The sequence below is a fragment of the Brienomyrus brachyistius genome, unplaced genomic scaffold (genome assembly GCF_023856365.1).
Source record: "Brienomyrus brachyistius isolate T26 unplaced genomic scaffold, BBRACH_0.4 scaffold49, whole genome shotgun sequence".
Taxonomy (NCBI): domain Eukaryota; kingdom Metazoa; phylum Chordata; class Actinopteri; order Osteoglossiformes; family Mormyridae; genus Brienomyrus; species Brienomyrus brachyistius.
The window spans coordinates 456,955-483,263 of record NW_026042324.1 but is presented as its reverse complement, the minus strand read 5'-3'; the positions used below and the strand labels follow the sequence as shown (position 1 = coordinate 483,263).

Here is a 26,309-nt window from a genome sequence, read left to right as displayed (position 1 = left end):
ATGTGGCTCCATACGATTTTGTGCCTTGTGGTCCACAGGAGAATCCCAACCCACACATGGCTTTCCAGAAACTTCCACGTCCCACCGAGGGCTCCCACCTCCGTGTGCACGTCATGCCATTCTCCCGTGTGGACGAGGGGAGCGTGCAGGCACTGTTGGAAGACGGGCTGGCCAAGCACCACAGCAATCCCATAAGCAAATACCCTGAGAACAAGTGTGTGGTGCCCCCCGGACCACCAGTAGGTATGTGTCTTGTAACCCATCTCACACCCCCTGGGTGTCGATCCCCCTCTGGGCTGGTGCCGTCCCCCAGACGCCTTCGCCTCTTCTGTCAGCTACCCACCAGCAGTCTGGCACAGCTCTGCTTCCCTACCATGAACACCTGACACGTTTTACTTCCTCTTTGGACTTAATCATTACCTTTAATGATGGATTTTAGTGAAATATTTCCTTCGATGTGAGTATAAAAGATTGAAACCCATCTTCTGTCATCCTGGGTTGGTTCTTGCAGCATATCAGGTCTTATATGGAGGAAAAAACCTTCAAGATATCAGTGATTACAGATGTATGACGAAACAGAATGAAGTCAAACTGTTATACAGAGTGGAGTGTGACCCTGAGTGACCCTTATGTCGTGCCCCTCGCGCCCCTGCAGCGTCCATCTTTGGCCAGACCGGCTCCGTCTTCAACAGTGCCCGGAGGCTGGAGGTGGTGAGGAACTGCGTCACATCCATCTTTGAGAACAAGATCCTGGAGACAGAGAAGGTGTGTAGCTTCCCTGGGAGCCTCTGTCCTTTCGCTGCAGGAGGGTCTGAGGTTTCAGTCACAGCTGGAATACGGCTTTTGGGAGTGTTGGATTTTTCCAGTGGATGACCGAGTTGTGTTAATTGATAAACTAAGATTTTAAATTTTAAATGATATAGTCCAGTAATATATATTTAGTTCTCTTATAGAGTAATATGAATAAAATTCTAAGGTTATTGGTATTACTTTAATACTGCGTTTTAGGTTGTAAGCCAAAGAATTGCTTGTGTTTATTTCTCGAATGTGTTTTTCGAGCGTCAGCTTGTTTTGATTTCACGTGACAGAGCCGAAGTGCGGGTCGGCCTTTATGAACACATGGTTCCTTTCTGTTTCGTCCCTTGTTTATAGGCTGGGCGGGCGCCCGCGGGGCTTGATGTAGTGCTTATATAAAGCAGGCCCGTGTCCCCACGTGGTTACAAACACGCCGAGCACGCGGCTAATTGCGCCTCCGAGCCAGTAAAGCCTTCGGCTCGCAAAGTGCACATGAAGCAGCCCTTTCATTCTATACGTGCACTGCCAGAAATGTGGCTTATTTGAATTTTTTTAAATAGTTATCTTTTCCTTGAATGATTGCTGCAGATCTGGCAGGCCGTTGTCTTTGGGGAGGTGGCTTGTGGGTTTTTTGGGGTGGGGGGTCAAATACGGGTCTGTTTCTTGCCAGCAGCTTGGGGTTACAAGTGTGAATTGCCTGAAGCGGAATGCGGTCAGCATGTAACCACTGCTGCCTATTTCGACCTGCGAGCGTCCATTTTCATGTTTGCCTGTGGTGTGTGTGTGTGGTTTCTGTGTCTCTGTGGTTTCTGTGTCTCTGTGGTTTGTGTGTCTCTGTGGTTTGTGTGTCTCTGTGGTTTGTGTGTGTCTCTGTGGTTTGTGTGTCTCTGTGGTTTGTGTGTCTCTGTGGTTTGTGTGTCTCTGTGGTTTGTGTGTGTCTCTGTGGTTTGTGTGTGTCTCTGTGGTTTGTGTGTCTCTGTGGTTTCTGTGTGTCTCTGTGGTTTCTGTGTCTCTGTGGTTTCTGTGTCTCTGGTTTCTGTGTCTGTGGTTTGTGTCTCTATGGTTTGTCTGTGTGTGTCTGTGGTTTCTGTGTTTGTGTGTGTCTGGTTCTTTTGTCTGTGGTGTGTGTGTATTTGTGGCATAATTATATGTGTGTGTGTGTTTGTATCTGTGTGTGTGTGTCTGTCTTGTGTCTGCATGTTTTTGTGGTTTCTGTGTGTGTCTGTTGTTTCTGTGTCTGTGGTTTCTGTGTATGTGTCTGTGTGTCTGTCTTGTTTCTGTGTGTATCGGTGGTGTGTGTCTGGTATTTATGTGTGTGTGTCTGTGGTGTGTTTGTATCTGTCTGTGTCTGTGGTGTGTTTGTATCTGTCTGTGTCTGTGTGTGTGTGTGTGTGTGTGTCTGTGGTGTGTTTGTATCTGTCTGATGTTTCTGTGTGTGTCTGTGTTGTGTTTTCATCTGTGTGTGTCTCTGTGTGTCTGCGTCCCGGCAGATGATTCCCGCCGCCCTCCGAGCCCTGAAGGGCAAGCCGGCCCGCCAGTGCCTGACAGAGGAGCTCCAGCTGCACGTGCAGCAGAACCGGGCCATCTTGAACCACCAGCAGTTCGACCATGTTGTGCGGCTGATGAATTGTGCGCTGCAGGTTCGTACCGATCAGCTCCCGCCACCTCAGATGGCCCCGCAGGCCTCCCTGGGACCTGGTTGCGTGGGACCGTTGCAGAATGACACGTGAAGCACATTGCAAGAAACGTGTAAATTCAAACACCAAGTGAAGCTCGCACTGTGATTTGAAATGCCGAAACCATCGGGGAGGTATTTATTATCATTCATACAAGGTTCCACTTTTGCATCCAGCTATTTTTTTCCCATCCAAAGGAAATTAGGCAGTGGGAAATCATGCTTAAATTTCCCCAAAAAGATAAACTCCTCTCTCTACTTACATATCGTCTTATCGTAGCTGTAACTGTCTTTAATTTAGAGCTAACATTGACATTTGTAGCTGTTTATATGATATCTAGTCCATAATGGGAACCGTACAAGTGCAGGACAGCCGCCAAGCTCTGAGCAGGCAGATCTGTCAGGCGAGCTCTGAAATACCTTCCTTTCAGCTGGTCCAGAAAGAAATGCATGTTTCCTTTTTCGACCTCCCCTTTTTACAAGCCATGTCTGGATACAGCCGGTCAGCGATGCACATTTGGTATTTATTTATTTCTGAGATACTGATTTATCGTCATGTTTTCCGTATGTTTGTACATTTTTACACCCTGAGCATGTTTATTCCTGGTGACATCACTACTGTTTACTTCTGACTGGGTGTCTGCTGCGCGTGGGCCATGCTTAGCCTTGAATATTGATTTGATATGAATAATCTATCTGGGGTACAGTGTAATGTCTTCTACATTGCCCTAGAGCTGTTATTGGTTCTTTTCATTTTGCAGCTTCCAGTTTGTATGCCCAAGAGCTATGTTAATGCAGAACAGTTTTACCCCAGAGGCTCTTAGTGATGACTTCAGATCATTTGTACTTTTATTCCACTACTTTCCTATTAATGTTTCCCTGATTGTTCTTTTGCATTTTCCCTCCTCACCAGTCTGTGTGCATTGCTGTTCCACTCTGCTCTTTTGATGTGTAGCCCCACCCATTACACAGGGGCTGAGTGCTGATTGGGGGACAGCCACAGGCCTCACCAATGGTGGCCAGGTTAGCGAGGAATTCCAGCTAAATCCATCCCTCTGCCTTGGTTGCTGAGACTGTCTGTGCACTATTGCTCAAAGACACAATTTGCAAATGGCACATTTGGACTTTGAAAACACGGAAAATGCTCTTTAAATGACTGAGTCTGTCAGGAAGCCCAGGTGCAAACGCTACTTCATGCTACGTCATCATTACTTGCGTGATTTTTTGCTGTAAGTGCGACGCCAATCAGGCGTTGGCTGGGATACTGCTCAGAATGCATCTGTCAGTCAGCGCATGTCATTTCCACAGAAATGACTCAGACACCGGTCCCCATAAGGGAAAAAAACTAATATTTATCACATTATGGGGACATTGTGTCCCCAGAAGGATAGGTATACCCGCTCACACACACTCACACACACATACACACACATACAAACACGCACTCACACACACTACTCGCGTGCACACACACACAGAGGTGATCTCAGTCCAGCTGGACTATCTGTTAGTATGAACTCAGAATGTTCCCGAGCAGCTTGACAAGTAACAGGAGGGGTAATCTTGTTTATAATTTTGTGTCAACTGAGTGTACTGCCGTGCTACTGTATTCTTATGCCAGTGATTTGAGAATGATGTTTGCAGTGCATTAGGCGATGTGAAATGGCCAGTTGGAAATCATGTAACCGCTAACGAAAAACATGTCAGAGAAATCTCACATATGAGGAAGAACAAAGAATGGATAGATTACACTGCATTGTCCATTTCAGTCTGTTTTTTGCAGTCTGTTGATTAAATCTTATCCAAGACTTTAAACATGAACATTTTGTGCCTACATTTTTTTTATCCCCATTTTAAACTACAGCAGTGACATTCTGCCATTAATTTGACATTCTACATAGCTGGTGAAGAATGTTCAGTTTGTGTAAGTTTGAGAAAGGTTACTAGGAAATAATGTTATGTAATGGTTGGAGGAGAATTCCAGCTTTAAATGCGATCCCCTCTCAGATCGTAGGTAACCAGACCGGCTTGGCACCTGCACAATCTTCTTCTGACACATTAATGGGCTTAACTACTACAGCTCCAGGGTACAGAACAGGCAGGAATACCGGCCTCTACAAAACACACATAATTTGGTACTTGAGATTAAGTTTGCTGGACCATGATTCATCAGTGATGACCTAGTCTCACATTCTAAATGGCTGCTTTGGGATGGCCTCCTGACAGCTATATTATATAACAGTTTTCTTACATAGCTAAGGTCTCATTCCAGCTTTCCGGGACAGATGTTGGAATGCAATGTACACGGAATGCATAAATCATTGGACGATTGCAAAGAGAGCTCATTAGTGTTCTTGACCTGTTTGTTTTTGCCAGGCAGATTATTAGTGAGAGCGTGTGCCACTGATTTACAGCATGTGTCTGCTCTCCGTGCATGGTATCTGAGATAGGAGGACTTGTATTTGGACGTTGACACATTCCCAGATAGCTGGCGGCCTCCTCCGTACGTATCGCATGGAGAAGCCAGCTGTCACACACACGGCAGCCTCTCTGCTTTCGTAAAAATGTGCTGGACGAAGGAACTCTGTAGGCTGGTGTCCAGATACCGTCGTGGCTCCGCTAGGTCTCCACGCAGTGGGAGGGGAGTCCGGCATCAGCTTGGGGGGGGGTGGATGCTCACAGGAGCCCGAAGCACAAACGGGGCTCATTCCACGGCATAATGTCACCTTCCTGGAGTGGACAAGCAGGAGCGGGAGTCGTAGTGAGGCGGCCGGTGAACCCTCTGGCTGTACACGTGGCCTCCCCTCTCCTCATCTCTCCCCCAGACGTTTTGCATTATCTGTCTCTTATTGTGTGCATAATTTGGCCGGCTTATAAATAAATTGGCACTGAAGATCTTACCCCTTTATTCTGACATAGTTTTCAGACTACGGATTTGTTTCATGACAATAAAACGCATAAAACTTATTTTTCTTGCTCTTCAAATTGAATTAGCTTATTTTATGAAATGTTTTTTGTCTCTTTGGTGTTTTTCTAGGCCGGCGTGTTTTGTGAAAGTGTCATCGCAGACGTTTGGGGTTGGGCCGTTTTATTCCTTACTGATGCACTTTCGGCAGTCCTCCATCTTGCCTTTGGGACGCGTGTGGAGGTCACAGGTTGCCACGGCGCCAGCTGTCATTTTCACGATCCACTGGCGATGAATCACCTTCGGCCCCAAACAAGGCCGAGAGCATGGCGGTGATTGCCCCCTGGCCTGTGCTGAGCGTGGCCATCGGCGCGGCCCACCCCCAGAGTGTGATTTATAAGGTCTGAAAGTCAACCCAGGACTTTTTGTGCGATGGCTGTATAATGGCTCATTAGAAGAGTGAACTGTGTTTTTCAAATATAGCTAGTCTTGGGCAAAAAGACAAAATCGCTTGTCCTAATTATGACTTCATTTGTATGGCCACGAAACATCTTTTATCACTTAAATGTGTGACTAAGGAAATTCCAGAGAATTAGCATTTATTTAGGCGGTGTTTTTGTTGCTATTTGAGCCCGCTTTATGTGACTCTGTTCCCGGTTAGTGCGCGCTCTGCTGGGGAGCCTGTCCTCGGGGGGCTCAGTAAGTGCGCCGCACTGTACATTAGGTCAAAGGTCAGGCCGTGGATGGCATGTGGCTGACAAATGTTTACCGGCTCTCGCTTCCTTCCCAGTCCGTGAGGGCAGAGCGCTCAGCTTGTCACCGATAAATTTGCGTCGGGGCTGACCAAGCCTTGACAGCTGCTTTCACAAGCACGCGGCCAACTGAGGCGTCTCTACAGCACCCCCTATCTGGTGGGCTGTGCGCTTGCCGGAGTTTAGCCTGGAAGTATATGGAGGATGAAACCCGCGGGTAGCAGAAGGCTCAGGGAATATATGCGTTCATAACATGCTTTCTGCACAAAATGTCCAGACCTTGACTTGGAATCTCTTCCTAGGCGACAGATGGAATTACTCTTTGTGTTGCACGTTTGGAACAGTTGATACTCTCCATGATATAATATACGCAATGTAGAATATGTGCATAGTTACTGCCGTATGGGAGTGTTCTGTAATTACTCTTGTAAGAACACATCCTTACAACTGTTCCTTATGGCTGAAATGTATATCACATGCAATATGTGTTTTGGTTATATGATGAAAACAAAGTGTGCTTGTTTAAAACAGGTAAATGTCGAAAATAAAATAACTGCACTGTTTAGAATATAAGTACGTTTATTGTTTTTGGGTGCAGGTCAAGGCTGTAGATTTGGGAATGAAAGGTAGGGACATGTTATGGGAGTGCTGTGTGTTTGTGGGGTGGGGGTTGGGGGCTGATTTGGCCCCCACCGACGCTGAATCCAAACCTACGCTTTTGGTAGCTTGTCTGGCTGATATTGAGGACAATTTTTCTGTTACACTATAGCAGCACGTTTGGCAGGAAAACCAGCATCCTTCTGTATGATCCTACATCCCACTTATTGTGTATCGATCATCTCCTTTCTTACAAATGCAGTCCCCGACTTTTACAGAACGTGGTTTCGGAGAGTCATGCTTCTTGCGGCTCATTCGAGGGGATGCGCATGCGAAGCCACTGGCAGCCAGTGCTTGTCTGCGTGTTTGTGTAGAAGCGAAGCTGATAGGCCTGATGCTTGCTTCAGGGAGCTTCTCTCATGCTGTGTCATAAACACTCACTGCTGCGATAAGGCCTATCTGTTGGGGCCGTGGCGCAGGAATAGGAATGCCATCATTAACATCTGCTAACATATAAGTCTGTGCCTGGTTTTTCAGATTGAAGAACTGGACAGTGCAGCTGTGGATCTTTTGGTGCTCCTTCCTAAAATGATTTATAAATGCTTTTTGCAAGGGTGGCCCTGACACGTCGTCCTGCGGCCTGTTACCTAGATGAGCTGAATTTGCATCATAGTTAAACATTTTTTGGACTGAACTATAAAACAAATGTTGAAGCATTTGAATTAAAATGGAAAGAGTAGGAAGACTTTGACACATTCCTTAATAACAGCAACTGCAAATTTACCTCTGGTGTGAGAGAGCCTTCCAATCAGAAAAAAACTGTTGTTTGTTCAGGATAAAATCAGTTGCAAGATCCACACATCCGTGACAGAGAATCAGATTGAATTATTTTATAATTTGTATTTTTATTTATGTCTTGTCCTCAAACCAAATATTCTGGAGGATTCTGATGAGAGAAATAGAGGTTTCCACGAGAAGGTTCTTTAGGTAAAAAGGATGCATCTTTCACCAAAACAAACCCCATGACAGCGTCGTAAAAGTTTCCATTGAATTTCACATACCATTGTTTGTTGTGTGACTTATGATTGTTCTTGGTATACCCTGTGCTCTTGGCTCTTGGTAATACCCCCTGCATCCTTAGTGAAGCCACCTATGCCAAAGTTGCAGTATTAAGCTGAGATTGGGGGGGGGGGGGGGGGGTGAGCGAGCAGGAAGCCTCCCTTTGTGCACTGTGGCAAACCTCTGTGCCCGCACGTCCCTCCCCGCGTGAGGAAGGCTCGTCATGAGTTACGGCTGACCCAGGTGACCCCGAGCGGGAGAAGGGGGCCATGTCCGGCAGCCACGGCCCTGCGACGAGACTCTGACACAGCCTGGAATGCGAGTGTATGCTCACAGGCGCACGCACCTTCCCAAATGAGTCAGAGGCATCTGGCTTTCTGTGAAAACTCACAGGGTTTTCTGCAGCACCTTCTTTTGTTTCACTCTCATCACTGAAACATGTCATTATATCCTTTCCTGTAATTTCCTGTCATTCTTAAATATATTTAACCATCCCTCCATCTTCCAATTGCTTATCCAGGACAGGCTGGTGGGGGGAGGGTAGGGGGGATACCTGGAGCCTGTCCCAGGCAGCACAGGACCCAAGGCATGAGCACACCATGGGTTGCCAGTTCATTGCGGGACACGTACACATTCTCACACTGTGAGCAATTTAGAGGCGTAAATGAGCCTTGCTGCATATCCTAAGACTGTGGGAGGTAATTCCATACAAGGGGAGAACATGCAGACTGCACACACGTGGTGCCGGGTTCAAAGCCGCACAGCCTGGAGGTGTGAGGTGACAGTGCACCCCCGCCCAGCCATTGGCGCTCAGTAGAAATGGGCGACTCGGGCTGTGATCTTAATACTGTTTACTGCTTCCTTGGTTTGACGGGTCAGCAGGGGTCAGGGGTCAGCGTTTGGTCTCTCTGGCACAGGAGCGGCCTGTTTTCAGTGCACTCGGGCCTTAGCAGAGAAGTGTGTTGCAAAATCGACACACTGGAGCACATAGTTTTAGTGACGTTTGGTTTGGCCCAGCCTTGGCTGCGGCCTTGTGCTGCATTTTTGTACGCTTACATTTCACTCCTCTTGTTTTAAAGCTGATGTGGAGGTCAGCAGAAGTAAACACATTTGTTAAAATAATTGATTATAGGGATTAGTTCTCACAAGAAAATGATGCTAAAAGAAAATACTTTGTTAACACTTAATTAGCAAATGACACATAAGCATCCAACCTTGAGGGCAAAATGAATGTATTGCAAAGTACATTGCTTTTCACCCAGATAATGACATTGTTAGTCTCAGATGTTTTGCTGTAGCTGCCTACCTTCACTCTGTGTCTGGGTTTGCAGTTCTGATAAAAGCATTGGTTTACCTCCAAACTGAACAGCATGTCGGGTCAAGCCGGCCGCTGGGAACAACCTGGTTAATGTAGTTAATGTGTTCACAGTTTTCTGTTAGGAGAATTGTACATGTATGTATCTGTACACTTCCCAGTGCAGGTGTGATCATATGATCACATCTTTAGGCTGTAAGAAGCAGCAGAATAAGACACGTGGATTACTGACTACCTCTTCAGGAGACCGCAGTGTGTGAGGCTCCGGGACTGTGTGTCTGAGGTAGTAGTCTGTAGCACGGGGGCCCCACAGGGAACAGCACTCGCCCCTTTCCTCTTCACCCTATACACTGCGGACTTCAGTTACAACACGGACACTTGCCACCTCCAGAAGTTTTCAGATGACTCTGCCATTGTTGGTAGGCTGTCAGAGGGGAACGAACTGGAATACAGGGGGGTCATCAATGGCTTTGTCAGCTGGTGTGAACAGAACCATCTTCGTTTCAATGCCAGCAAGACGAAGGAACTGGTGATTGACTTCAGCAAGAAGTCTCCCCCCTACTACACCGGTGATTATCCAGGGTCTGGACATTGAAACGGTGGAGGAGTACAAATACCTGGGTGTTCACCTCAATAACAAACAGGACTGGTCTACAAATACTGAGGCTGTTTACAAAAAGGGTCTAAGACGTTTTCACCTGTAAAGGCGGCTAAGATCCTTTAGGACTCTTCTTCTATGACACTGTGGTAACGTCTGCTATCCTCTATGCTGTGGTCTGTTGGTGTGGTGGAATTTCATAGAGGGACAGGGGGACACTTAACAAACTGGTGAAGAGGGCCAGCAATGTCCTGGACTGTCTGCTGAAATCCACCGAGCAGGTTGGGGAACAGAGGATGCTGTCTAAGCTGACATCCATTATGGACAACATCCCCACCCCCTGCATGAGACTGTACGAGCTCTGAGCAGCTCATTCAGCAGTAGACTTCTACACCCATAGTGTAGGAAGGAGCGCTACCGCAGTTCATTCTTACCGGCAGCTGTCAGACTTTATAACTCAGTTTAGCGTTGTTACCTGTCTAACTGACATATCATCTGTCTTTCATTGCTGTTACCGATCTGCCGCTTGCTTGTGCACTGTATATTGCACCAGGATTATTCACGCCACACCCCCCCCCCCCCAAATACTTGTGTACATATCTCTGTAAAAACTATTTGTATTTTCTTTTTAAATTTGGTATATAGACAACTGACCTACCTGTTCTGTTCTTCTATATTCCTTTTGTATAAGAGCTCTGTAACACTTAAATTTCTCATCTGTGGAATAATAAAGGTTTATTCTATTCTATTCTATTCTATTCTATTCTATTCTATTCTATTCTATTCTATTCTATCCTATTCTATTCTAATATTGAAATCCCCTGTGCTGCAGTTGAATATGAAACTCACATGGTTCTCACTGCTTCTCACTTCCAGACCCCTGATAGATCAAACTAACCTTGGATTCCCAGTTAGCCAAAAATCTTATCTTCTTTCTGTCACCCTAAGCACACCATTTGGGTTGGCACTTTCAATCTGAAGAAATACGGGTTCCACAAGTATTGGCTTTGCCGAGCGTGGTTGTTTTGCCTTGTGCTTGTTACTAGTAGAGACTGGAAGATATGAAAGAGTATGGATGAAAAATGCCTTTTTCCTCTCCCTCCAAACAGCCTGTGTATATGAGCTGGTGTTTTGTTTTCCAGGACTGTTCCAACTCTGAGGAGTTTACGGTTGCTGCTGCTCTCCTACCATTACTGACGGCCTTCTACCGGGTGAGTCACACTGCCATATTGACGCTTCTCGAACGGAAAGCAGGAGAGCTTGGACTGACAAGCTCGGTTTATGTGTAAGAGGCTTCTCTTATTGGCTAGTTTTGTTGAGGGCATTCCTTTTTGAATTACAGTAGCATTTTATTAGTAGCTGCTGCCTCAGGGCCTGATACATGCCAAACGTCAAAGATTTAACAGAAGCTCCTCCGCAGCTTGCCCCCCATTTCAGATACCTTTTGAGAGGGGAACTTAAATATTGACATGAGCAACTGGGGCGCAGCTTAACTTAGCCTGTGTCCTAGTTTTACTCCCTACAAGAGGAGGAACGGTTCTTAAATATAGCCGAAACGGACGCAAGCCCAGCCGTGACGGTCACTCTCCATCGCAGTGATGTGCACCACAAGTATGAGTGTTCGGTTGCCCTAGCGACAGACACAACGTTCTTCTATTACTTCCAGCTGGATACAAACCCGAACAAGCTGGTCCATTTGCGTTGAGGTTCTCCATAGACGGATTGTCCTGTGGACTGAATGCTGCCAAGGGATTCTCTTATGGATTACTGCCCACCAAAATAATAGATGGTCTCGCTTTACTTCTTGGGGAGGTTTTATTCTCTGAGTCTTGCACCTGAAGTTTGACTCTTTTGCCACCATTGTCAACCTGCTTTCATAAACAATGAAAACACATCTACACAGGCCGAAGTGCTCATTTGACCGATTATTTATTTGAACGTTACCTAAGTGATTCTAACAAAATGGAAATGGTTTGCAGCTGGGGTGTGTTTCGGTTGGGTTTCTTCTTCTGTCAGTTGCGATTTGTTCTTACTACTTAATAAATGAATGAGTTCACAGTTGTGTTGACACTTTTACGATTTTTACGGTGCGGTATTCGCTGGAGCCGCTGAGGCTGAGCAATGTGGTCGAGATCCAACAGCAGCTTCCTCTTGAGACGTGAACCTGTACCCTCTAAGTTTGTTTTCTGTTGTGTTTTCCTTGGCTAATAGTTGCCCGCTTTGTGCCTGATTTCCAGCTAATTACAAATATTTTAATGCTCCAAACACTTAAATTGAAAATATAACAGGCAGTGAAACATGGTAATTTGAAGCTTTTTTTACAGAAACAAAATCCACAGTTTTGTCTTACATTAAGATCTATGAACAAGGAATTCCTGTCAAAATTCACATGGGAGCTTAAATTGAGAAAGGTGTCAGAATTTCATGGCGACGCAAAATGACTTATGATGCCGTTCTTATATGTGGTTTTCTAGTTTTTTTGCCTTTGTATCAATCAGTGAAAGGCAGAAACATTTACACTGGTGCAAAATGAATGTAATGGTAACATTCGACATAATATAGATTGCTGCCTTAATTGGCTTTAATCATAAATCATTGACTTATGACAGAGATATCTTCAGCTAGAAGAAAAATTGTCTCCAAGACAGATTTCAGTTCATTCAAGGATTCACCCAATTCAACCAGTTTAGCTGGAAAGCCTGAGGGATGCTGCCACTGACATTGAATGTATAGCTTAATTATAAACATAGCAGATAGTCCTGCTACATATTTTTGAAAATTAGGATTTTTGTATGATCTGGAATTGTTTCTGCCATTAAGTCTCCTTTTCAGCCTAATTTACCATTACGGTATCGTGGCTTTCAGGCAGCCCTGCAGAGCCTGACTCTGTGACGTCAGACGTCTTTTATCTTCAGTGTGGGAAACATGATAATGGAGATTTCCATTGACAGATGCAGCTTCTCCGCACTGTGAATAAGGGTGAAGGTCAGACCACATGGGCTGCTGGAAAGAGGGAAAGACACTCGAGAAATTGTTCCTTTCCAGTCTGAGAAGCCCCCCCCCCAGTATTAACATGTCAGCTCTGCTTGCTCGCTAATTATACCGCCCCTCAGATCACCCTTTAGCATTATCTAGGGGTAGGAATATGGGATGGCTGGGCTTCTGTCACTGTCAAAGTGGGCGGACAGCAGAGCCTGCCGCTGTCACATCTCCTGGGGACAGGTGGCTTTGCACAGCGCACATACCCATGATGCACAGGGTGCTGTGTCATCAGGCACCGTCTTGTGATCATGACTCGGGACGATTTGAAAGTGCGAATCCCTATCAGGTGCTGTCCCCATGCCCCACTCACCCCCCCCCCCCCCCCCCCCAGTTCACCTTCTGAAGCAAGAACTCACATGGCCAGTGCAGCTGGGTCTGTGCATTTCTTCCCCTCTAGCTCCCATGGCCAATTTAAGAACCAGAGAAAGGGCAAACAGCCATACCCTTACATAGTGTTAGGCTGCATCAATAAGCGCGTATTGGCCATAGCGAGCTCCGACCTTTCCTGTAGAGCTGGCTCGCTGCCGCTCTCGGCTTAGCCTGGACCCCCTCCAGAGGCTCACACGTAGCCCTGAGAACCAGGTGCCTCTGTGGCCAAGGCCTCCAGACCACAGGCAGGCGCCGTCGCTGCCTGAGAAAAAGAGGAATGCTGAGGGGCTTTGACTAACGTCACAGCTGGCCTCTGTGTGAACTTTGTGCTCTTCTGCCAACATGCAGACCCAGGCGCTTCTGCAGCATCGGTGTAGCTTCTGTTTTTCTTCTGCTAACTAAAGGGTTTCTCCCAGCCACTTACACGCATTCAGTCTCCTTTCGGACACCGGGACTCAGGTAACTGAGCAGTTACAGCGTGTTAATGAGACTGGCGGTAAATGCCAGGCTGAAACACCTGAAGGATAATGAAGTGAAAGTTCTGGACAGGCTGATTTTTAAAGTGCAAACCATCACAAGCTGTCAGATATTTGTCATCAGTATCCCTGAGTCAATGCAAAGGTTTCCATTGAGCCTATTTGCTGCCCTCAAGAGACAAAACACATGGCATGTAACAGGATCGCCATTATAAGCCAAAGTGTGATGTTATGGCAGAGTTCATGGACAGTAAATTAGATCAGGCCAGTCTTTCCAGCAATATGCAGAATCGTAAAGGACTCAAATTCTGGTTGCCCTGAAGTGCTCAAATAACATACAGTACTGTGCGAAGGTTTTAGTTAACAAAAATTATGTTGAAATTAACTTCATGTTCGTTAGAAATTATGATTTTGCACTAACTATGCAATATACCCATTAACTTGATTCGACCACTAGCACGCCTCATTTAGCTAATCAATACTTATTAGGTTATTTAGTTTATTTATTTTAGTGAGCTGGTGGTGAAATTTAACACAAACATGAAATGGCTGGGATGTTGCCAAGGAGAGGTTTGGGAACTGAAGCGATGTTCATCTAGCCATCCAGCAAGGTATCAGTAACTTCTTGGAGCATATAAATGTTGTATTGTGTTGCTGTCCATTAGCATATATTCTAATATTAAATTCTGGGATTTTTTGAGCATATACACAAACACACATACACACACACTGCCCAAAGAAATAACTTAAAACGTTTTGACCGACTAAGACTTTTGTTGTATATGTGACTGCAGGTTCAAAAGTAACGTCAGGAGAGAACACAATCGATTGTTTTTCTTTTTCTGACTGCTTTTAGCAAAATAACCAAGTGCCAAACTCAAGGAGCTGAATTTAACAGTGGCATTAAGATTACAGGACAGATGCATGCATGCTGTTTATTTCTTGTCTTTGAAATATGGGGAGCATTTAAATTAGGAAGGTCTTTTCTTGTTATGGTCGCTTATAAGGAGGTCAGCACTGAATTCGTCTTGTCAGTTTACTTAAGTATCTGAACATTTATCATAGCAGAAGATCCTGCATTTTGATGGTACTAAGCGTACTTGATGTTTTTCCAGTGGAGCTTATCCTCGTGTTTTTGTTTACGTTGCTTGTTTGACTTTTGTAACGTATTAATTCACATATTTTCATTTATAAACATGTAGTCTGGGTTAAGATGTTTTTGCCCTGAATTGCACAGGCTCTGCCTCAGTGCTGGAGTGCTTCCTTGCAAATGCTGCCCTTTGTGCAGTTAAATATCTGATGTATCATATCTGTCTGCTTGTTTTTTCCCAATTTTTGTCCGCTGCTGAATGAATTAGTGCCACTTATGAACACGGCTGCACACTCACACGTGCCCCAGTACTGAGCCGTTATTTTTTATGTTTCTGGCTGCCTGTGTTATTTCAGCTTGTTTTTCATATGTGACAGTTCTTGGAAATTTTCGTATCGTTCTCATTGATGGTCTTTGTCTTTTTCTATTCCTTTCTACCTAATTCTTTATCAGCTTGACGGGTGAGATTGTGTGTGTGTGTGTGTGTGTGTGTGTGTGTGTAGGGGGGGGGGGGTTAATACTGTCCAGTGTCTCTCCCTGTCTCTAGGGAAGCTTTTATTTTGGCAGGGAACATTTTAGCTTAGGAACTTTTATATGAATTCATCGCAGCTCAGTGTAGCATTTGTCGGAAGTCTTAGAGCTATGCTGGGGATTCTGGGAAAAGGCTTGGATTGGCTCCCAAATTGGGGTTGCAGTGCGTTCTTTCTGACCCACGTTATCATAGTGCTCTTGTCCACAAAGCTTGGCCCTGAGGCGCGCTGATGAATGCCTGCTATGGGAAGAGCCCGCCTCTCTGCCAGCTGTTCTGCTATTTGCACTACAGCCTAGATACCTCCATCTACTGAAATTGAGTCATGACGGGCCATGTGCTCGCAGTACGATTTTGCACACTTGACATGCTGGTCCCCAGTGTGTGAGAGAGCAGCATGTAGCAGGACTCTCTGACCAGCACTGTTTGTCGGCATAATCACTAATCAGCTCTGATAACTTCATCCCAATAGCGTGAGTGGACCTATTCTGCGTTACTGTTCTGATGGATGGTCCAGAGATGGAATTTCAGTCCTGCTGTTTGGGCCTGATTATTATCATGTTTTTAACAATTTATTACTGGCCATGTATCACTTATTTTATTAATGTGGTCTAGACAAAAGTAATCCATCCTTGATCCTCTAAGTCAGTTCCCTACAGCTGGATAAAGCCGGCTGCCTCCTCATAAGCACGAGGATCGTGTGAGATTAGGCATTTGGCTTCTTGCTGCCCTTCTCTGCACCTTCAGTGGGACTAAGGATGCACTGGAGGCAGTGGGAGGAAACATCCACCACGTCTTTTGAGCCCTGTTTCTCCATGTAAACAGTGTACAGAAGCTCTGTGTCTCGGTCCCAGCGATCATGCAGACTTTTGCAGGAGTTTAAGCTTTAGTTAGTCGCAAAGGCTTAAAGGCTGATAGGAGCAAACATGACAGAATTCCAGGGAGTCTGTGACTTGGTCTTGTTGCGATTTCTCACTTCTTTAGATGAACTCATCTTCGTTTTGCCTGAAAGTACAGTAGCATCTTGCCTAAAATGTGTTCCTGACTGCACTGGTTCACCTCTTTCATCTTCCGCCCTTAATTTATCTAGACCTGTGGCTTTTTGCATCTAAACTTATTAATTAGTTAATTTAGTTAATTTCACTGGTGTCTTTTCATTGGATATCCAATTACCTTGATAGAGCCCATTAGTGTGCAACACGGGCAGAAAAATCAAGCCTTAAAGTAAAACCTGCAGTAAAACTTGGTGAGTCGAAAAGCTCATATGTACCATGAAAATAAGTAACATCCCGTCTTAAGTAACTGTAACCCGACAACGTGGAAATTACAGGCACCATTTAAATTTGCCACTTAGACAGAGACTTTTTTTACCCCAAGAATAAACATTTTGTCTGTTTAATAGTGTGAGAAAGGAACTCACTCTAAAGTAAAATCATATATTCATTTGTGAAATGTGCTTCTGTGACCTCAGCATAGATAAGAGGATTAATAGTGTATCTATATTCTTAGGCAGTGTTTCCCAACCGAATCCTCGCGCACCCACAGATGGTCCATGTTTTTGCTCCCTCCCAGCTCCCTACCAGACATTTTTGCTTCCTTCCAGGTATAATGTGGATTGTCTGTGGGTCCCCGAGTACCAGACTGGGAAAACACTGCTTTAAGGAAAGACTGTACGCAAGACAGGCTGGTGAGGCAGTGTGCTACTGCCCCCTAATGGGGAAGAAATACTTCACGCTCCAGATTCCTATGGTCGTGGTATAGTACTGCTGCACACCATGGCCCTTGCGCTGCCCGTCAGCCCATTAGGCCAGTGTTTCCCAACCCAGTCATCGGGGAACCCCGGACAGTCCACGTTTATGCTTCCTCTCAGCTCCCAGTGCACCTGTACCAGATATTCAGTGTTCCCACCCCCTCTGGGCAGTGAAGCTTAGCTAAGGGTGCCACATGGGCAGTGGCCCCCCACTCTCCCTATCCCAGACTCATTATAGCCTCACTCTTCAGAAGCTGTCTCTGGAGGAAAGGGCAGGACAGCTATACTGAAATTTCCAGCTTAAAGGAAAGAAATTTAGTGTGGAACCACCAGATTTGGATGCCAGAATGAGAAGTACGGCTTGGCCGGACTTCATAAATGCGCTGGCGCTCCGTAAAGGTTGACACACCATATCCTGTGTTCGCAGAAACTGGCACCTGGAGTCAACCAGTTTGCCTACACATGTGTACAAGACCATCTGATATGGGCAAATCAGCAATTCTGGGAGGCGACGTTCTACAGCGAAGTCCAGAAGCAGATCCGAGCCCTTTACCTCTCTGTTCCGTCAGAAAAAACAGGACTTATAGTGAAGCCAGAGGTAAAATGTCTAGAATGCCATTATAAACTAGTTTTCGGTATCTGGTATCAGTAAATGAATACAGAAATGATTTTTACATGATATGCATTCTATTCGTCTTCCTGATCATTAAGATGTTTGCTGTTGCAAGACTTGCTAGTTGCTTTGGTTTAAAGCATTTGCCACAGCTGTATAAGTTTGATGGCATATTAGTGCCCCCTCCCCCATGGCACAGGAGCGGGGCCTCCCCACCCCAGCTGGCACCGAGCGTACGGCCATGGACCTGGCGGCAGAGCAGCTGTGCTCCTGGCCCGGCCTCAGCAAGGAGAAGCAGCGGGAGCTGGTACAGAGCGAGGAGAGCACGGTGTTCAGCCAGGCCATCCACTACGGCAGCCTCATGGTCTACCTGCTGGTGCCGCTGGACGTCAGCAAGAACAAGCTGCTGCGGGGCACACCTGCCGCCGACTGGGAGACCACCAGCAACAGCGTCATCACCACCAACAGGCAGGTGGCCCCTGCCGTCTGGCTGGGTAAACCCCTCCAATGAGCATGATGTGTCTAACCACTCTGGGCAGGGGGGCACAGCCATAAGAAAATCTGGTAATTCTTTACTTAAAGCAGTCATGTAAATGCACTACACATTCCCTCATGATCCATCATAATGCACTCATAAATTCATAATATAAACACCATAAATACTTTAAAAATATTTATAGAAAGGCATGCCACATGTTTATTATGCATTATGAATGCTCTGTGAAGCTCTCTATAATGCACTATAGATACCTTCATAATATAGTACAAATCATCCTAAATTCTTATACTGACCATTATAATGTTTTTTAAAGGTATCTACAGTGCATTATCGATCAAATCTTCACAGAGCATTCATAATACATAATACACATAATACACATGGCTATGCCTTTGATAAATATTTATAGCTGTGTTTATAATACTTTATGAATGCATTATAAGGTATCTATAATGCATTTATATTACTGCTTCAAATAAATAAATAAATGGGGTTAAGGGTTTTGCTCTAGGGCCTGATGGTGAATTCACTCTACCAAGCCTGGGTTTTGAACCTGTGACCTTCTAAGCATAGGCACTGTGTCCTAACTTGCTAAGCCATACTGCCCCCCCCCCCCCCTTTGGAATCTCCAGCTTGTACCATCGTTTTATATTTTTCTAGCTTCTTCCATCCAGCCTCGGTCCTGTTACTTTCATAGATGATTCCTTCCAGTTGACAATTTTGTTGATTGAAGTTACACAGGACAGTAAGGGGACTTTTCCCATTCTACCAAAAGAAAGAAAAGACGAGTGAAACTGACTCACCAAGCTCCACAACAACAGTGTGTGGGAGTGGGGAGAATTTCCCTTAGACTTTATTCCCAGAAAGTAGAGCTATCCTGCCAAACACATTTCCTCTCGATCTGCCGAACAGTAGCTCTTTTGGAGTCATTTACTTTTCACAGCTTTGCTTTATTGCGATGAATGAGCATTTATTTAAACACATCAGTCGTTTTTCTAACTGAATGGTTTCCTAGTAAATTAAAGCAGACTGTTAAGTCACTGTTTGAGCCACAGAGCTGCGTAACTCCAGATCCCTAGAAGATGGCTTTGGACCATGAGACTTGGGTCTATAGCACTGGTTGAGTCAGGAGGGGAGCAGGGCCCCCCCCACCCCTCTGGTGCCCCTATGGCTGAAGAAACATTACTAAAATGCACTTGAATGAGTGGCCTTCTACTGGAAAGAATGTGATGCAGTGCTTTATAAGGTGCCCTTACAATGGCCTACGTGGCCCCTATAGGTACCCATGCAATATAAAGAAGGTGCCATTATGAAGTGCCCTTCTAGTAGGCACATGTCAGGCAGTAGATGGCATTATTTTCTCACCCCTGTGCTTCAAACAGTCCATCACTGGTCTATACCCCAAGTACACAGTCCTGTGCATTTTCAGCATCACCGTTGACCATGTGGCATACCTTTTAAGATATGTGTGTTCACGTGTGTTTTGTAACAGCATTGCAGGAAGCGTGGCAGAAAGCTTCGATGCGGAGAGTGGCTTTGAGGACTCCGAGAATAACGATATCGCCGTGCGGTTCATCTCGCGCTTCATTGATAAGGTGTGCACAGAGAGCGCGGTCACTCAGGACCACATCAAGAACCTGCACAGCATGATCCCAGGTAGGTAAAAAAAAAACTGGAAGGTGGCAGCAAAGGAGTCGCGGAGCGTAATGTTTACTAAGTGAAAGAAGTGAAAAATGTTTTAGATCAGGTCCCTTTATTTTGATTGAAAGATGGCCAAGGCTGCCACAGATTAGTATAGATTAGCTTGGCATTGCATTGACATTACTGCTAATTACTAGCAACCCTCAGCAAAGGGAACTTTACAGTTAAGCACATTAAGTCCTCATATGTCCTGGCACAGGTATCGTGGCCATGCAGATGGAGACGCTGGAGGCTGTTCATCGTGAGAGCAGAAGGCTCCCCCCCATACAAAAGGCAAGTGTCCATCGTAGAGCTAATTCCCCGGCTGGGAATGTACCGTGCACAATGGTACTCCATTTTGTTATGCTTGTGATGCCCAGCATACAGTAAACATACAGAGTGTAGTTTATCTGTCCATCACTCAGGGAGGTGTAACTGCAGCGTGGACTGTAGCGTGCCTGTGTCTTGTCATTTTCCAAATAAACATTGTTACTCTGATTTGTAACAATGTTCCCAGATACATATCAACTGTTACGAACTGTTTCGCGCCATCGGTATAATGTCTAGGGATGGAGGAGCATTAATAACATTTAAGTGGCGGACAGTAGGACGGGCCTCCCGAACAGATAGTCCACGCACACATACTCAGTTCTGCAGCCGGGGAGTATAGAGTATATATATATATAAAAATGAAATAAATGTGCCGTCTATACTCCCTGGCTGCAGAACTGAGTATGTGTATTGAGTTAGAGAGCCCTCCGACCCAAATTGCCAGAACAGAACAAGCCGGGACAAACGGGCACATTATAGACGGCAGACAGCGGGGAAAAAGCCGCCATCCTCCTTCTGTGATTCCCGGGCAAGATGTAAGATGGCAGCTCCTCCTCTCCAGCACGATGATTGGCCGATGGAAACACACGACGTCATTGGATGACGAGCCGACGGAAGTGAGCTGGATATGATTTGCTGCCAGACAATTAAGGACCGTCCTGTGTTAACAAAACAAGCGCACAGCGCACATAGACAGACTCACACCCGCACAACCAGCACAGCTACGGGCTCCGCAAGTAACATGAACAACTCTGGGTTAATCCAGACTCAGAATCACAGTACTGAGTCTCAGTGGGTCCAGTGAGTGATCAGACCAACTAGCAAGATCCCACACCTTAAACCTGCCAATTATTTGGCTGCAGAAAATTAAGGAATTACTTAAATTGTGTATTTTGAGGTTTAACCTTCTCAGGTTTGATTTGTTTTGTTTAATTGTTTGTTTGTTTGCATTTTAATGATTATGAACTTTAACAGTCAACCCTTCTGCATCTTGACTTGCCATCACGCATTTGATATATCACAGGGTCAGCATAAGAAATGAAATGTGAATTTTTTGGGAGTTTTGTAAAAGCCACAGATGACATAGAAAAGCTTACTAACTCATAAATGCATGTGTAGTGTATGTACAGTGCTGGTTTGCAGGATGCCAAATGTGCTTACGGCAGCCTCTCGTGATATTTTGCAGTGATCTCACAGTGATCTTATGGTGATCGTTGTATCTCACGTTTCTTGTATCTTTTCGCTTCACTTCACTCTGCTCGCACGCTCGCTTTACGCAAAACCTTTACGTGATTTTTCCAAATTATGGGGGGCAAAAATGTGTGAGAGCTAAACTGATGACCCAAGATCCCTAAATCATTCCGGAGAGTCCGACTGCTTTTCTTTTGAAGGCGCTCAAAGAGTCGTATAGGACAGTGACCCCTTCAGCTGGTCCATCTTCTCAACACAGCAAATTCGGCCCAGAACCGGGTGCGTGCTGATGACATTAGCGCATTCCGCTGCTGCAGACACCAGAGCACCTCGTTGACCCCCCATTGCGCAATTTGGTAGTGGCCTCCCATGGGGAGCTGTGGTGTCGGAGTCCGTCTGCCTCTCAATATGTTTGCTGTATCCATCACTTTTCAAGAATGCAGCGCTTGTGATAAAAGGCTGAAATCAGCAGAGGATTAGGAGGAAAGATGGGGGGAAAAGAAGAGGAAAGCCAGCTTGAGAAACATCCAGACGGCGTATTTTGTGAGCACCCTTTGCTGAGGAACCAAATGACCACTTTGCACCATCCATGGAATGGCGCTGGCCATTAACTGCCCTGCTTCTTGTGTTTGTTTGTCCGTTCGTCTCCGGGATGTGCAGAACACATTGTCTTGGCATGTCCATGCTGTGGCAGTCATGTAATCAAGCGGATTCCACTGCATTTCATCGTTATTAAATAAATTTAATTGCTTACATTTCCAGGAAGCTTTGCAGGCCATGTGTTTTGGATTGAGGGATTGTTTCAGTTGCTATTCTTACTGACAAAAAAATGCAAACTTGTGTTTGTACCCGAGTGTCATTATAAGGTGCATAATGAGTCTGAATCATTTGTTTACCGTGATGTCAGGGTTTATGTACGGGCAGTGCTTGAGTGGAATTGTGGGTAGGATGTAACACTGCTACAGTACTCTCGTGTCTGGGTTTGGGTTTGTGATAGTTTTCTCATCTTCACTACAGCCCAAGATCCTCAAGCCCCACTTGCTCCCAGGAGAGAAGTTCATCTCTGAGGGTCTGCGAGTGGTCCTCGACAATGATGGGCGAGAAGAAGCCACAGGGGGGGTTCTGGGTGGCCCACATATCCTTCCTGCAGAGGGGGCGCTCTTCCTTACTACCTACCGTGTCATCTTCAAGGGAACCCCTCTTGACCCTCTAGGTACATTATCTGTTTGGTTTCAGTTATCAAGCTGTGACAATAATGAAATGAGACTAAATGCAGATCCTTCATTGTATTCGGAATCAGAGTTATTGTCCAAGTAAGCTCACACACAAGGAATTTGACTCTGGGTGTCAGTTGCTCTCCTGTGTACCGGTCGATTTACATACAGTTAAGTCGGTTATTGCATACAGTCTGATGGATATATACAATGTGCTTGAGTGGCTCATAAATACAAAAAGTGTAAGAGTGCATTAGGGCTCATTAGTAAGGCCACATAATGCCAAGAATACCATCTGTGGCACTGTCTTCGTATCTTGGTGTAATATGCAGTGAAATGCGTGATGATATATATTGTATTGCATGTTGCATACATTTGTTTACACTGTGAAGGAAAGTTGTATTCAGTACAACTGAAAGGAGTGTCTGGCCTGTGCTTCGCAGTGGGCGAGCAGCCGGTGGTCCGAAGCTTCCCCGTATCCACCCTGACCAAGGAGAAGAAGATCAGCATCCAGAGCCAGCTGCAACAGAGCCTGCAGGAAGGCCTGCAGATGCGCTCCGCCTCCTTTCAGGTAACACCTTCAACCAAATAGCCGTCGCAGGCTGAGGACAGAGGCATGTTCAACTTATGCATTATGATGCGTGGGATAAAGCCGTACAGCCGTCTATGGCTTTTCTGTGATGTTTGGGTGTCATTTTCAATCAATTCTTTCAGCTTTTAAAAGCAGGCCTTCTATAATCCTTGGTCAGCCTCCCAAAATCCAATTGTAAGGTTATTCAGGAATTGTGAATTGTCCTAAATATAGTCTAACCTTTTTTTTTTTTGGTTGTGAACAAGCACCACTTTTCATTTTCCCTATTTTAAGCATTTAGTACATTACCTTAATAAGTTAATGTCTGTGTTTGTCTCTGGGTGAGGATATAAATGTATATCAGGCAGCATCGTAGATAAGTGGATATCGTAGCAGCAGCTTCACACTTCCAAGACTGTATCAGTTGTCAGTTTTGTGTGCATTGACCCCAAAATGCCCCCAAAGTGCGGTAACACCTGAAACTTCCTTACTTTTGGGGACACTTCTTCAGGTCCCCATTTGGATAACCTCAATTTTATAAAAATCTATGACTGCAATCAAAAAACTAAAAATACCAAAACGTCTTGTATTATGCTTGGTTATTTGTGGCTAATGTTGAGGCTGGGTGGGGGTTAAGGTTGAGGCTAGGTGGGGGTTATGGTTGAGGCTGGGTGGGGGTTAAGGTTGAGGCTGAGGGGAGGTAAGGTTGAGGCTGGGTGGGGGTTAAGGTTGGGTCTGGGTGGGGGTTAAGGTTGAGGCTGGGGGGAGGTAAGGTTGAGGCTGGGTGGGGGTTAAGGTTGAGGCTGGGTGGGGGTTATGGTTGGGTCTGGGTGGGGGTTAAGGTTGAGGCTGGGTCGGGGTTAAGGTTGAGGCTGGGTCGGGGTTAAGGTGTCTTTCCTCTTGCTATTCTGGGTTTTTTCTGGTTCTACAGGTGAATTGGACCATTCATGATGTTCTCTGTGTTCCCTTGAACAGACATCAGATCACAGCCCTAAACGGATGGGCGTGTTTTAATGGAATGGTGTTTGGATAATTCTGTGTCATATTAGTTCCAGTCAGAAACAGAAAAATATGTTTTACACTCACCCACATGTGCTTGCTCTTTCACAATGTGCAGAGTGCTGTAAAAGTTTTATTGTTCATTCCTATCTTTTTTAGTAACTCGGCCCATAAAAACACATTCTGGAGGGGGTCGCCCTCATCTATGAATGCACTGCTCTTCCAGCCACTCCCAGCCAACAGGCGTGGTCTGCATTGCAGCTCTGTCCCTCATTAAGCTGTAAATTGTACTATGGAGAGCCTGACCAGAGGTCACTGAACTGCCATGTCAGAGAATATGAAGGGTAGACCCTGAGAGAAAAGTGCAGATCGGCCTTAGCTGGAATGTGACTTCAGTTCCTAAAGAAAGTGACCACATGCCTTCATCCAGTCCTTCTGCTGTCTTTTACTCCAAAGCTTACCAAGGTGGCATTTGATGAAGAGGTGAGCTCAGAAGTGGTGGAGATCTTTAAGAAGCACCTCCAGAGGATACGCTGCCCGCAGTCCATCTTCAGCACGTTCGCCTTCGCTGAAGGGCAGACCATGCCCCAACTGATTCTACCTAAGCAGAAGGAGAAGAACATCGGCTTCCGGTTGGTCTGAACTGGACAGACAGACAAACACACACATACACGTGTTTGTATTCATATCTTTGTGGGGACTCTCCATTCATTTCAAATCCCTAATCCCAACAATGACAACCTTAACGCCTACAAAATACAAGACTTTTGACATTTTTAGTTTTTTGATTGCAGTTACAGATTTTTTTTTATAAAACTGACTGGAAAAAAACAGGTCCCACAATGTGAAAAGCACAGGTTTTTAGCACATTGTGGGGACATTTGGTCCCCACAACATAACCCACATTCACACATGCACACCCACAAACACTTGTATGTTGTATTCATATCATTGTGGGCCCTGTGCATTAATTTCTCTGGGCAAAATCCTACCCCTACCCAGCCCTAACCTTAACCATAAGTAACCAAAGTGGCATTTTTGGGTTTTTGATTGCATTCTCAGATTTTTATATTTAATTGCAGTTATCCTTGTGGAGACCAAAAAAATGTCCCCAGAAGGTAAAAAGTTACAGGTTTTATTACATTGTAGGGAAATCTGCTCCACACAATGTAATAATTACAAAAACACACACACACTTACACAAACTTCTGTTTCCTCCAATCAGCCTCACTGTTTACAGCCTGCCGTTTGTTCTCTTCCAATTGGCAAATCCCCTGCAGCACACTTTCCAAAACGATTGTGAGAGGAGCCAAAATGGCGGGAAAGATTACCATTGGGCGCCCGCACGTGGGCAAGAAAAACGAGAGGGGTAGTCGCATGACCTATCACGAGGACGACGATATTTCAGGTGAGTGTCCCACCTCCTATTGGCCCGGGCCCAGACCACCGCGAGGCCCTGACCTCTAGTGTGGCTCCCGGCATATAGCGTCCGACGATGGGGAACCTCCAACCTGTGGCACCCTCAAGACTTCTGACAAGTCCACGATGGAGCAGCTGGTGGAGCAAGCCTTTTTCCGGGACTTCCAGCGACTGGGCCTTGGTGCTGTTACTGCCAGCTCCTCACGAACCAAGGCCGGCGAGCAGTTCCGGGTCACTGCTGTCAACAGGCTGTACTCGCTGTGCCGGAGGTCAGTCTCAAAATCATATGGGGTAAAGGTGCTGATGGGATGTAGAAATTTAGAAATTTTGTTAAAAAAAATCATTATATTTTAACTAAGTTGTTAACTTTGGTCTGCAGGCTGGTGTGACATTTTCAATTCAAGACACATCTGCTCACACATACTCACGCATTTACATGTATGAAAAGGTTGCGTTAACTTGTTAATAGTTTGTAGGGTTTGCAAACTACCCCAGTGCTTTTGATGTAGCTAATTTTAGGTTTATAATGGAATAACACATATTTGCTGTAAGATTTCTTGTGTGAGTGTGAGTCTGAAAGCGTATCACCCCAGATATGTGAGTTGGCAACCCTGAAAACGTACGTTTTTTAAAATTGAGTTGATTTGTATGAAAAATAACATTGCTTTATACAGTTGTTGCAAAACGTAAACTTTGACGAACAAAAAATCACCAATAAACTATGTCGTTTTAGCCAACATTTTAAAAAATACTGCATTTGAAAACTTTTCAGTTGTAGGATTTCAGGACTGAACAGTCGCTCTTAGGAACATTACGGCTTTTTGGCTGAGGGTGTTCGATT

General features: G+C 45.4%; 1 protein-coding gene across 1 annotated transcript in view; it reads left to right on the top strand.

The window, feature by feature from the left end:
• LOC125723469 (myotubularin-related protein 13-like) overlaps positions 1-26,309 on the top strand; it is a 124,971-nt gene that overhangs the window by 78,808 nt on the left and 19,854 nt on the right. The window contains exons 14-26 of the mRNA XM_049000056.1: positions 39-243; positions 656-765; positions 2,286-2,435; positions 10,839-10,907; positions 17,380-17,550; positions 17,765-18,033; positions 19,557-19,720; positions 19,965-20,038; positions 22,283-22,478; positions 22,923-23,050; positions 24,506-24,681; positions 25,330-25,457; positions 25,536-25,737. Of these exons, the coding sequence (XP_048856013.1) occupies positions 39-243; positions 656-765; positions 2,286-2,435; positions 10,839-10,907; positions 17,380-17,550; positions 17,765-18,033; positions 19,557-19,720; positions 19,965-20,038; positions 22,283-22,478; positions 22,923-23,050; positions 24,506-24,681; positions 25,330-25,457; positions 25,536-25,737 (2,042 nt within the window). The remainder of the gene's footprint in view (positions 1-38; positions 244-655; positions 766-2,285; positions 2,436-10,838; positions 10,908-17,379; positions 17,551-17,764; positions 18,034-19,556; positions 19,721-19,964; positions 20,039-22,282; positions 22,479-22,922; positions 23,051-24,505; positions 24,682-25,329; positions 25,458-25,535; positions 25,738-26,309) is intronic.